At 37.5% G+C, this 13,863-nt stretch overlaps 1 protein-coding gene across 3 annotated transcripts in view; it reads left to right on the forward strand.

Moving 5' to 3' along the window:
- Nucleotides 1–13,863, forward strand: part of Klp64D (kinesin-like protein 64D) — a 73,115-nt gene that overhangs the window by 23,822 nt on the left and 35,430 nt on the right. For all 3 annotated transcript variants that reach the window (XR_008409425.2, XM_053799308.2, XM_053799307.2), the window contains exons 9-12: nt 536–666; nt 2,279–2,459; nt 3,560–3,796; nt 5,830–5,955. Coding sequence is in view for 2 of the 3 variants with exons in the window: in XM_053799308.2 (XP_053655283.1) it covers nt 536–666; nt 2,279–2,459; nt 3,560–3,796; nt 5,830–5,955 (675 nt within the window). In the remaining variant the exon portion in view is untranslated. The remainder of the gene's footprint in view (nt 1–535; nt 667–2,278; nt 2,460–3,559; nt 3,797–5,829; nt 5,956–13,863) is intronic.

The following is a 13,863-nucleotide window of genomic DNA, read 5'->3' on the forward strand; positions in this document are numbered from 1 at the left end:
TCAACATATAATGAGTACCAATATTGGTGTTGATGATAGGTCTTTCCAGCTTCTTGATTAGGAAGGTTGTCCAGTCAGTAAAGTTAAGGGTTTTTTAAGATTTTTTTTTTTTAAATTGGTATATAGTCAGTTCTCACTTAACTTTGCCAGGTTGTGAGGTTTAAGAAATCTGTTATAAAGCTGTAAGACATATATAGTAATTAGAAGACAGTGTGGTGGTATGAAAGGTATAATTCATTTGTCTATTTAGTATAGAGCAAGAGAGATCGACAAAGCATATGTATTAATCTAGAGTGGATGGATTGTGGTGCAGTGGATGTCTCAGGAGATGTAAGGGGGAATAAGTTTTAGCAGGTTGTCTGTGATTTTAAATCATCTGACTTTATTTAAAGCAGTTTCGGCAGCTTACAAATTAATCCATGTTTGAAATATTCGTATAGAAATGCCTTTCTTTTACTGAGAATGGCAGATGTAAGAAAAAGTCATTGTATTCAATAGTTTTTGTAATATATCATGTACTGTTCTTCTTTTGAAGGTTGCAGCCATCCGAAAGAAAATCGAAGAGGAACGCAAGATGCTTGCTGAACGAAAAGATCTTGAAGAAGAAGAACGGAATAAAGTCAAGAATGATTTAGATAGACACGAGAAAGAAGTTAAGAAGGCACTGTGAGTATTTATCATGTTATGGCAGTAAAATATTTTGAATATAATTAGTTCTCTTGTCTCGTGGCTAACAGTGCTTTAAACCATTAGTTTGATGTATTGTAATATGTATTTTTTTTTAACTTTTTTACAGTCTCATGGCAGGTTTCGTTGTGTTTTACTCGGGGAACAATTTGGATAGTTACCATAAGCTCATCAATTTAACTCTCAAGTAATGAATCATCATCAACATGTTTATATAATACTGTTCTACCCTTTTATTATACTCGATCTCTGCTAGTGGCAGTCACTTAGTATGCTGCTACTTGTATTATACTTTTATTATACTTGATCTCTGCTAGTGGCAGTCACTTAGTATGCTGCTACTTGTATTATACTTTTATTATACTTGATCTCTGCTAGTGGCAGTCACTTAGTATGCTGCTACTTGTATTATACTTTTATTATACTTGATCTCTGCTAGTGGCAGTCAGTTAGTATACTGCTACTTGTCTATTCTTTAAATTAAATCTGTAGCATAAACTGCATTATTATTATAAAAGTTATGGCCTAGTATGGCAGTTGAGTCACTTGAGAAATATTTTTAATTTATTCTCTGTATACTGTCTGTATCGTAGTGTATTGTGTACTGTATGATGACATGCACTATGTTCCAGTATGTGTGTACACAGTCCCCTTGTTTTCCCTGCCTTACTTCCATTTTTAGTCTTATTTATGTACATCTCAATTCTTACAGCCCTTTTTAGTAATACAGTTAATCCTAATATAACACAGGGGCTATGTTTCTGAAAATTATCACCTTTTGGAAATTAGTTCTATGTGAAATAAAGAACATATAGAATAAATAGTTATGTTCTAGGGACCTCCAGATTTTCCAATTTTTCTTTTTAAATATTTTCTTAGGTACAGATTACTACATTTTATCTTGCTTCACTTGCCAAACTATGGCATCATTTATCCGGCTAGTGCAGAAATATTTAAAGTTCTCTGTGATTTGGTGAAAGGTTTTCCAACCAGAAGACATGTGCCACCAAACTCTAGACATAGAAGCTTCTCCACCAGTTTTAGTGGTGTGAACAAAACACGAGGCACTGTATATGGATCTTAAACTGCATCTTCTGTGTACTATATTTCACAAATTCTTGTTCTGTCAGATACCTTGTGAGATCAGTAACCAAAATGCGACTTTGTGTTTGTCCCTTGCTTCGTAGGTTTATTGTAAATGATGGCTAGTGAATGAAAATGGCATGTTTAACTGGCAGCATGTGGACAGAGCTGATCGAATCATATGACTGCAGACACACTATAAGGGTCACCCTTGGGGCTGCCCTTTATGAGTTTGCTGATGTAAAAAAAAAATTTTTTAATTCTTTCTTGACCTTGGGCTCTTATATTTGCTACTCTCTTCTTCTGACATGTGTTCTGTTAAAGGCAGTGCTGAATGTTCCTGTGAAAATCAGTGCTTTTCACGAATATTATTATTTGCATGCTCATAACGAAAACTATTTTAGTCACAATGAAGCAACCCTATATTAACTTTAAGCACTTTACAATTTTTTTTCAAATTAACTGATGACAGTTTTATACAATGTATAAATATTTTCATCATATTCAGAAAAGAACAAGAAGCTTTGAAACAGAGGTTACAAGGCTTAGAACGAAAGATTTTAGTAGGAGGAGAAAATTTATTGGAGAAAGCTGAGGAGCAAGAACGGCTTCTAGAAGAATCTGCCAAAGAACTGGAGGAAAGACGGAGACACGAAGAACAACTGCGTCATGCTATTACACAGAAAGAGGTGGGTGAGCATGACTAAACTTTGTGCAATAGTTCTGTGTTAGGCAGAATGAGGTGAGTGCATTTAATTGGTTCTCTCTGTTTGTTGATCTGCTTATTTCATAATGTAATAATGGTAGAATCACCCACAAAATGTTAAGCAAATGGACACATGCAACTAATGTGACATTTTATTGTGGCAACTTTTTGCTCTGCAGTAACTCTGTCAAGCCATTACAGCTGCAAATGGAAGTAAGGAAGAGGTGGTAGGATGACAGAATATGATAAGCCCAATATTGTTGATTAGATTGGATGTGAGAGAGGGAGGTCTGAGACAGACAAAAAGCTTAGTGAATACATGACTCACGAAATCATAACACGATTAAACAAACCATGGAACAGGTGGGGTTTGAACCTGTGGTGAGTAAGTCGTAAAACTCCAGGCCTGTGTGTAAGCCAGCTGGCTGAGTGGCTTACACACTGGTTTGGAGTTTTACAATTCACTCACCATGGGTTCAAACCCCACCCATTCCATGGGAGGGGTTTGGGATGTTGGCAGTTTGGAGGGACTTCTGAACTGTCGTATCTGAGTGCCTCTGCAAAGACAGTGATTATGTATGAGTGAGGGGAAAGTGTTGAATAATGATGAAAGTATTTTCTTTTTGGGGATTTTCTTTCTTTTTTGGGCCACCCTGCCTAGGTGGGAGACGACTGACGTGTAAAAAAAAAAAGTATGTATGTATGTAAAGAAAGCAAGAATGTGAGTGATAGTTTCTAATAAATTTACAGGCAAATTTATTAGAAATTGTAATTACTGTGGCCATGGTTGTTATTTTATATTAGTCATCTTAGGGAATGTGTAAATTAGGGCATTAGCTACAGCTGAATAAGAGCATAAAAATAAGAATGGAGCACTGTAGTAAGACCTACAGACCCATGCAAAGCAGGTCCTACTCACACCTGTTCCCAATCATATATTTTTAATCTATTTTTAATTGAAACTATACAAGGTATTAGCATCAGTGATGCTGTTTGGTAGTTTGTTCCACCCATCTACAACTCTATTGCCAAACCAGTCTCTCCTAGGTGTATGAAATAACTTTATTTTGCATTTCACATCAGGCTGAAAGAATTGACTTGGAGGAGCGATACACTAGTCTTCAGGAAGAAGCTGCTGGCAAGACGCGTAAATTGAAGAAGGTTTGGACTCTCCTAATGGCTGCTAAGTCTGAGCTTGGAGATATGCAAGCAGAGCATCAGAGAGAAATGGAAGCACTTCTTGAGTCCGTGCGGCACCTCTCTCGTGAACACAAGTTACACCAGTTGATAATTGATTCTTTTATTCCTCTTGAATATCAGGTAGGAATCTGTTTTGACTTTCCTTCAGCTCACAGAAATAGCTATAGCCAGTTGATAGCACCTCAAAATATTATATTTCTTTAGCCAATAATGCTTTTCTTCAAAAATTCATCACTTCTTTTTCTAGTTTTATCATTGCCATCCTCTCTATATGCCCAAATCAATAGCCCTTCCTCAACCCTCTGAATTATACTCTTGGTGACCCCTACATTGCGTTTAAGTTAATACACCCTCAATTCTCTGCATGGTATTCACACATTGCTCTTGAGCATGACATCTCCATTGCTTGTAGTTTTCTTCTCACTGAAGTGTACAAAACCCATATAAAAAGTGTTGGTACAACTTTACTCTTGTAATTATCTTGTTTACCTTCATAGATAACCCTCTCTTTCTACAGATGCCTCAACACTCCACCCATCTTTTTCCCCTATCACCTATTCTATGGTTTACATTGTTTTTCATAGATCCATCTGCTGACATGTTCACTTCAAAACATCTACATGGATACAAATCCTCTATAGTCCCTTTGTCTAACCTGATATTCAATCTATCATTGCCTAGGCTTTTTTGTTACCCTCATCACCTTGCTCTTTTTCTATGTTAACTTTAAATTTCCTTCATTTATATCCCCTCCCAAATTTGTCCACCAATCTTGCAACCTATCTTTAGACTGTCCCAAAAGAACTGTCATCAGCAAAGAGTATCATTTCATCTAACACCTCTTCCCAAGACCCTAGCATTCACGTCTCTTACAATAAACATAGTCTAAATGATTTTGACCCTTTTTAGAGTATCATTCTCTGTTAGACTGGCTAGGGGAATATATTTCCTTCCCTGGAGTAATGTAGAAGAGGGAATATCATCACAATATGCAATATATTCTGGGGAATGGCCATAGAAGATAAAAAAGGCTCTTTATCATGGGAGTATCTAGAACAGTGGGATAAAAATGGAAATTGCCTACCAAACCGAGCCACACAGACACATCAAGAAACACTACTGCAACGTAAGGATAGTCTAAGGTCCTGATTTACAGCGCTTTGTTTTACAGCATTTCACTAATTCATTGGTTTTCACCTATACCAATTCTTCATTTATCCAGACTTCCTACAATAAATATATTCATCACTCATTATAAGCTAAGGACAAATATATTTTAAAGTAATTAATGTGTGTACTATACAGTGGACCCCCAGTTAACGATATTTTTTCATTCCAGAAGTATGTTCAGGTGCCAGTACTGACCGAATTTGTTCCCATAAGGAATATTGTGAAGTAGATTAGTCCATTTCAGACCCCCAAACATACACATACAAACGCACTTACATAAATACACTTACATAATTGGTCGCATTGGGAGGTGATCGTTATGCGGGGGTCCACTGTATATGCATTTTTTAGGGTTAGCTCTATTGCTCACTTAATATGATAGTGTCATTTACCAAACTGCAGCAGGCCAGGATTTGACACCACAACTTGTTGTCCTGCCCCAAGAGGTCACACAACGTATATGTCACCTTAACATCTGAGTCATTGATCCTACAAACAACACGAGCCTAGCGAACTAGGCTCGTTTCGTGTTGTGAGGACACTCGTAGCAGATGTATGCTCAAGGATTAATTTTAGCCTCCTCCTGTTTGAATACCTGCCTCCACAAGTAGTCTATATAGTGTAAACATGTTATTAGGCTTTTATATGCATTTGAAAGTGAAAAAAAAAAAAAAGGTTATGTTTCACTTTACAGCAGTAGCCCAAAACTGTACCTGCTGTATAAGCGGGGCCCTCCTGTATAGAAGTGGAATGAACAAGACACTGATAACATAGAATTAGATGCCATACAGAGGTTCCAGTGTAAATATGATAATCCATTTCACATCAGGCTTTGAGCTATAAGATGGGACCAAGTGCTAGAGCTCTTGCTCTTACAATTGCAAATGCTAGGCAATTAAATGTGTAAATCTGTGGTAATTATATATGATTATATTCTTGTGTTTAAAATATATTGCATTTATCTTTCTTGTATAATTTAACAGGAAATGATAGAGCGTTATGTTCACTGGAATGAAGACATAGGAGAGTGGCAGCTCAAGTGTGTTGCATATACAGGGAATAACATGAGAAAGCAGTTAGATAATGGAGATGCTGAAAAAGAGAATCAGGTAAGATAGATCAATACTTGTATTTAACATTAAGATACAAGATGGTGAAGCTGTGTAGTACAGTTGTAAGAATCTAATAAATTCCATTAATTTATTGCTATATCAGTTTTATTGTAAGAACAATTTAATATCATGGTAGGCTGTCAGTATTTACAGTTGAGTACATGATCCACACACCACATTTGGGGCTTCCTGGTAGTTGAACATATTAATATGGAATAATTGAAATTATTACAAGAATAAATTTATAAATTCATTATACCATATACAAATTTTTGTCACAAACTTGTAAAACATCTTTAATTAAATATTTTCTTAAAATATTTATAATCTGACATTGATATTGATAGCATGGAACAGTTAGTTTGACAACCTTGCTGTCATTGATACTTGTATTACAGCTGACAGTCATGTAACCCAAATGCTGAGTAGATTTTAGGATGTGTTCATCAGCATCCGTGAAACGTTATCAAAGTTATTTGACTTTGTTCGTTACATTATTTTTGTTACGTGTGTTATCTTTTAATCACTCATTAGGATATATATATATTTTTTTTTTTTTTGCTTCATATATGAGTTTACTTCATACCTTTAACTTTTAGCTTCATTTACATGTATGTACTCTCAAAGATAAAAAAAAAAAAAAAAAGCTGAAATTAGCAAATTTATATGTAGATGTAATAGTATTTTTTTGTGGCTTTGTGGAGAATAATAGTAGCAGTATTTTTGCTTGATAGGATAATGTACTATTAAGAACTGTATGACCCCTAGAGTTTCAGTAGGTAAGTGAGATTACAGTTTTAATTAAGCACTTGGTAATTTAGATGCAGAGGAGAGGTTTGCTGCCATAGACAGTCTTATATTGGAAAATAGTGTTGGATTAGCAAAGAGGAATGGAAACGTAAGTGAACTTTTAGTCACGTGTACTAAATTACAAGTTAGGTTATAAGAGAGATTAATAGGATTAGGATTTTGAGGCATATCTTAATTATTTAGCTACAGCTCGACACCTAGCTTCGTGGCTAAGACCATTAAGATCATTATTTAGTTGTAGCTACAGTTAAAGTAAGAGGTAGATGGGAAAAGAGGAAAATGGCAACAAGCAAGAGGGAGGTAAAAGTGTATAAACTAAGGGAGGAGGAAGTTTGGGTGAGATATAAGCAACTATTGGCAGAAAGGTGGGCTGGCGCAAGTATGAGTAGTGGGGAAGAGGGTTGGAACAGTTTTAAAAATGCAGTATTAGAATGTGGGGCAGAAGTTTGTGGTTATAGGAGGGTGGGTGCAGGAGGAAAGAAGAGTGATTGGTGGATTGATGAAGTAAAGGGTTTGATAAAAGAGAAAAAGTTAGCTTATGAGAGGTTTTTACAAAGCAGAAGTGTTATAAGAAGAGTAGAGTATATGGAGAGTAAAAGAAAGGTAGAGAGAGTGGTGAGAGAGTGCAAAAGGAGAGCAGATGATAGAGTGGGAGAGGCACTGTCAAGAAATTTTAATGAAAATAAGAAAAAATTTTGGAGTGAGTTAAACAAATTCAGAAAGCCTAGAGAACAAATGGATTTGTCAGTTAAAAACAGAGTAGGGGAGTTAGTAGATGGGGAGATGAAGGTTTTGGGTAGATTGCGAGAATATTTTGAGGAACTTTTAAATGTCGACGAAGAAAGGGAAGCGGTAATTTCATGCACTGGTCAGGGAGGTATACCATCTTTTAGGAGTGAAGAAGAACAGGATGTGAGTGTGGGGGAGGTGTGTGAGGCATTATGTAGAATGAAAGGGGGTAAAGCAGCTGGAACTGACAGGATCATGACAGAAATGCTAAAAGCAGGGGGGAATATAGTGTTGGAGTGGTTGGTATTTTTGTTTAATAAATGTATGAAAGAGGGGAAGGTACCTAGGGATTGGCGGAGAGCATGTATAGTCCCTTTATATAAAAGGGAGGGGGACAAAAGAGATTGTAAAAATTATAGAGGAATAAGTTTACTGAGTATACCAGGAAAAGGGCACAGTAGGGTTATAATTGCAAGAATTAGAGTTAAGACAGAATGTAGGATTGCGGATGAGCAAGGAGGTTTCAGAGTGGGTAGGGGATGTGCAGATCAAGTGTTTACATTGAAGCATATATGTGAACAGTATTTAGATAAAGGTAGGGAAGTTCTTATTGCATTTATGGATTTAGAAAAGGCATATGGAGAAGAAAGAAGTGTAGAGGAGAGAGAGAGATTTTGGGAAATGTTGAGTGAATGCATGGGGAGTTTTGAATCAAGTGTGAGAGTAATGGTGGTTGGGGATTTCAATGCTAAAGTGGGTAAAAATGTTATGGAGGGAGTAGTAGGTAAATTTGGGGTGACGGGTAAATGTAAATGGGGAGCCTTTAATTGAGCTATGTGTAGAAAGAGATTTGGTAATAAGTAATACATATTTTATGAAAAAGAGGATAAATAAATATACAAGGTATGATGTAGCACGTAATGAAAGTAGTTTGTTAGATTATGTATTGGTGGATGAAAGGTTGATGGGTAGGCTCCAGGATATACATGTTTATAGAGGGGCAACTGATATATCGGATCATTATTTAGTTGTAGCTACAGTTAGAGTAAGAGGTAGATGGGAAAAGAGGAAAGTGGCAACAACAAGTAAGAGGGAGGTGAAAGTGTATAAACTAAGGGAGGAGGAAGTTCGGGGGAGATATAAGCGACTGTTGGCAGAAAGGTGGGCTAGTGCAAAGATGAGTAGTGGGGGGGTTGAAGAGGGTTGGAATAGTTTTAAAAATGCAGTATTAGAATGTGGGGCAGAAGTTTGTGGTTATAGGAGGGTGGGGGCAGGTGGAAAGAGGAGTGATTGGTGGAATGATGAAGTAAAGGGTGTGATAAAAGAGAAAAAGTTAGCTTATGAGAGGTTTTTACAAAGCAGAAGTGTTATAAGAAAAGCAGAGTATATGGAGAGTAAAAGAAAGGTGAAGAGAGTGGTGAGAGAGTGCAAAAGGAGAGCAGATGATAGAGTGGGAGAGGCACTGTCAAGAAATTTTAATGAAAATAAGAAAAAAATTTGGAGTGAGTTAAACAAGTTAAGAAAGCCTAGGGAAAGTATGGATTTGTCAGTTAAAAATAGAGTAGGGGAGTTAGTAGATGGGGAGAGGGAGGTATTAGGTAGATGGCGAGAATATTTTGAGGAACTTAAATGTTGAGGAAGAAAGGGAGGTGGTAATTTCGTGCACTGGTCAGGGAGGTATACCATCTTTTAGGAGTGAAGAAGAGCAGAATGTAAGTGTGGGGGACGTACGTGAGGCATTACGTAGAATGAAAGGGGGTAAAGCAGCTGGAACTGATGGGATCATGACAGAAATGTTAAAAGCAGGGGGGGATATAGTGTTGGAGTGGTTGGTACTTTTGCTTAATAAATGTATGAAGGAGGGGAAGGTACCTAGGGATTGGCAGAGAACATGTATAGTCCCTTTATATAAAGGGAAAGGGGACAAAAGAGATTGTAAAAATTATAGAGGAATAAGTTTATTGAGTATACCAGGAAAAGTGTATGGTAGGGTTATAATTGAAAGAATTAGAGGTAAGACAGAATGTAGGATTGTGGATGAGCAAGGAGGTTTCAGAGTGGGTAGGGGATGTGTAGATCAAGTGTTTACATTGAAGCATATATGTGAACAGTATTTAGATAAAGGTAGGGAAGTTTTTATTGCATTTATGGATTTAGAAAAGGCATATGATAGAGTGGATAGGGGAGCAATGTGGCAGATGTTGCAAGTATATGGAATAGGTGGTAAGTTACTAAATGCTGTAAAGAGTTTTTATGAGGATAGTGAGGCTCAGGTTAGGGTGTGTAGAAGAGAGGGAGACTACTTCCCAGTAAAAGTAGGTCTTAGACAGGGATGTGTAATGTCACCATGGTTGTTTAATATATTTATAGATGGGGTTGTAAAAGAAGTAAATGCTAGGGTGTTTGGGAGAGGGGTGGGATTAAATTATGGGGAATTAAATTCAAATTGGGAATTAACACAGTTACTTTTTGCTGATGATACTGTGCTTATGGGAGATTCTAAAGAAAAATTGCAAAGGTTAGTGGATGAGTTTGGGAATGTGTGTAAAGGTAGAAAGTTGAAAGTGAACATAGAAAAGAGTAAGGTGATGAGGGTATCAAATGATTTAGATAAAGAAAAATTGGATATCAAATTGGGGAGGAGGAGTATGGAAGAAGTAAATGTTTTCAGACACTTGGGAGTTGACGTGTCGGCGGATGGATTTATGAAGGATGAGGTTAATCATAGAATTGATGAGGGAAAAAAGGTGAGTGGCGCATTGAGGTATATGTGGAGTCAAAAAACGTTATCTATGGAGGCAAAGAAGGGAATGTATGAAAGTATAGTAGTACCAACACTCTTATATGGGTGTGAAGCTTGGGTGGTAAATGCAGCAGCGAGGAGACGGTTGGAGGCAGTGGAGATGTCCTGTTTAAGGGCAATGTGTGGTGCAAATATTATGCAGAAAATTCAGAGTGTGGAAATTAGGAGAAGGTGTGGAGTTAATAAAAGTATTAGTCAAAGGGCAGAAGAGGGGTTGTTGAGGTGGTTTGGTCATTTAGAGAGAATGGATCAAAGTAGAATGACATGGAAAGCATATAAATCTATAGGGACAGGAAGGCGAGGTAGGGGTCGTCCTCGAAAGGGTTGGAGAGAGGGGGTAAAGGAGGTTTTGTGGGCAAGGGGCTTGGACTTCCAGCAAGCGTGCGTGAGCGTGTTAGAAAGGAGTGAATGGAGACGAATGGTACTTGGGACCTGACGATCTGTTGGAGTGTGAGCAGGGTAATATTTAGTGAAGGGATTCAGGGAAACCGGTTATTTTCATATAGTCGGACTTGAGTCCTGGAAATGGGAAGTACAATGCCTGCACTTTAAAGGAGGGGTTTGGGATATTGGCAGTTTGGAGGGATATGTTGTGTATCTTTATACGTATATGCTTCTAAACTGTTGTATTCTGAGCACCTCTGCAAAAACAGTGATTATGTGTGAGTGTGGTGAAAGTGTTGAATGATGATGAAAGCATTTTCTTTTTGGGGATATTCTTTCTTTTTTGGGTCACCCTGCCTCGGTGGGAGACGGCCAACTTGTTGGGAAAAAAAAAAAAAAATATGATAGAGTGGATAGGGGAGCAATGTGGCAGATGTTGCAAGTATATGGAATAAGTGGTAAGTTACTAAATGCTGTAAAGAGTTTTTATGAGGATAGTGAGGCTCAGGTTAGGGTGTGTAGAAGAGAGGGAGACTACTTCCCAGTAAAAGTAGGTCTTAGACAGGGATGTGTAATGTCACCATGGTTGTTTAATATGTTTATAGATAGGGTTGTAAAAGAAGTAAATGCTAGGGTGTTCGGGAGAGGGGTGGGATTAAATTATGGGGAATCAAATACAAAATGGGAATTGACACAATTCCTTTTTACTGATGATACTGTGCTTATGGGAGATTCTAAAGAAAAATTGCAAAGGTTAGTGGATGAGTTTGGGAGTGTGTGTAAAGGTAGAAAGTTGAAAGTGAACATAGAAAAGAGTAAGGTGATGAGGGTATCAAATGATTTAGATAAAGAAAAATTGGATATCAAATTGGGGAGGAGGAGTATGGAAGAAGTGAATGCTTTCAGATACTTGGGAGTTGACATGTCGGCGGATGGATTTATGAAGCATGAGGTTAATCATAGAATTGATGAGGGAAAAAAGGTGAGTGGTGCGTTGAGGTATATGTGGAGACAAAAAATGTTATCTATGGAGGCAAAGAAGGGAATGTATGAAAGTATAGTAGTACCAACACTCTTATATGGATGTGAAGCTTGGGTTGTGAATGCAGCAGTGAGGAGGCAGTTGGAGGCAGTGGAGATGTCCTGTCTAAGGACAATGCGTGGTGTAAATATTATGCAGAAAATTCAGAGTGTGGAAATTAGGAAAAGGCGTGGAGTTAATAAAAGTATTAGTCAGAGGGCTGAAGAGGGGTTGTTGAGGTGGTTTGGTCATTTAGAGAGAATGGATCAAAGTAGAATGACATGGAGAGCATTTAAATCTGTAGGGGAAGGAAGGCGGGGTAGGGGTCATCCTTGAAAAGGTTGGAAGGAAGGGGTAGGGGTCATCCTCGAAAAGGTTGGAAGGAAGGGGTAAGGGAGGTTTTGTGGGCGAGAGGCTTGGACTTCCAGCAGGCGTGCATGAGCGTGTTCAACTGGAGTGAATGGAGACGAATGGTATTTGGGACCTGACGATCTGTTGGAGTGTGAGCAGGGTAATATTTAGTGAAGGGATTCGGGGAAACCAGTTATTTTTATATAGCCGGACTTGAGTCCTGGAAATGGGAAGTACAATGCCTGCACTCTAAAGGAGGGGTTTCGTGATATTAGGAGTTTGGAGGGATATGTTGTGTCTCTTTATACGTATATGCTTCTAAACTGTTGTGTTCTGAGCACCTCTGCAAAAACAGTGATTATGTGTGAGTGAGGTGAAAGTGTTGAATGATGATGAAAGTATTTTCTTTTTGGGGATTTTCTTTCTTTTTGGGTCACCCTGCCTCGGTGGGAGACCGCCAACTTGTTAAAAACAAAATGCTGAAACCTCCTGGGAAATTAAAATGCCATATTGGTACAGTATAGGAAACTATGGTTATGTGCCATAGCCTTCCCTTTGACCACTCAGGTTGTGGTGGTTCTTAACATCTTAGTTGGTTGTAGTAATGTAGCCAGTGGCACCTTGTTTTTGATACCTAATAGTGATTTTCCTTTTATTACTGTTTAAATTTTCCTTATAAACTCTTGAGTAATCTAAATACTGTGAGTGCTTCTGGCACTCCATTTTTTAAATAATTCCTTTATATTAATAGCTTAATAAATTTAATATACAGTACATCAATTTGATGGTCAAAAACCAAACTGTTCATTAGCTAGCAAGTTTTTGCTCATCATATGTTTTTTCTCTGATGGCTTATTCTAATATTTTGAAAACAGAACTTGACTTTTTTTTAAATATCAGCAGAAGGTGGGCCTTGTAAATTCCAACTGCCTCTAGTTTCACTTGTGTTATGTACTGTTGGGATGGTTCTCTGGGGTCATTGGACCCCACAAGCATAGAATACAGCCTTTCCTCACTTAGCGACATACTCGTTTACCGACGCCTTGGACTTACAATAGGCTCTCTGACCAGTATTTGTATCTAAATAATGTATATTAGAGCTGATTTCCTCTATTATATTTATTTCAATATACAGTACACTGCTATATAAACATTTAAATATATACCAGAAATGTTATAAATGGTACAAAGGTGACATTAAAACAATATCAAAGATGGTTGACACAAACCCACTACCATTATAGTATGTGCCTCACTTTGCGACGAATTCATTTAACGACATGGTCTTAGGAACGGAACTCCATCATTAAGTGAGGAGAGGCTGTACTAACCTTTAATGGAGAAAAGGGAATTTTCTTGCTGCAGTAATTACAATACTTCCATTGCTCCCTGCTTTTCATGCAAGTACTCGTTGCATAAAGGAAATGATAAATCTGTAGTACTTGTTGCTGCCAGGTCGAGTATGTTTGACAAAATCAGGGTTTTTTTGTAGTAGGAATTCAGTCTTACCAGTAGTGATAACCTGACATTGATTGTGAGGTAGGTGAGAAGATTACACACTAGTCAGTGAGTAGCAGACAAGACTTGTAGTGCTGAAAGGCTGCATTTGTGTGGACAAGAGGCCAAGGGTATTTTTGGGATACAGTATGTGTAATATTCTGCGCATTACAATAAAAACTGATTTTACATATTAAATTTGGTTAACAGCAACTGCCGGGAAATGAGGTGAAGTACAGTATATAATTTTTAGTGAAGTGCATTTGAAATAATTTGTTGTATTTTTTAGCTTTTTTTTTTTTTGTGACTT

Source organism: Cherax quadricarinatus, chromosome 84 (assembly GCF_038502225.1).
Source record: "Cherax quadricarinatus isolate ZL_2023a chromosome 84, ASM3850222v1, whole genome shotgun sequence".
NCBI lineage: Eukaryota > Metazoa > Arthropoda > Malacostraca > Decapoda > Parastacidae > Cherax > Cherax quadricarinatus.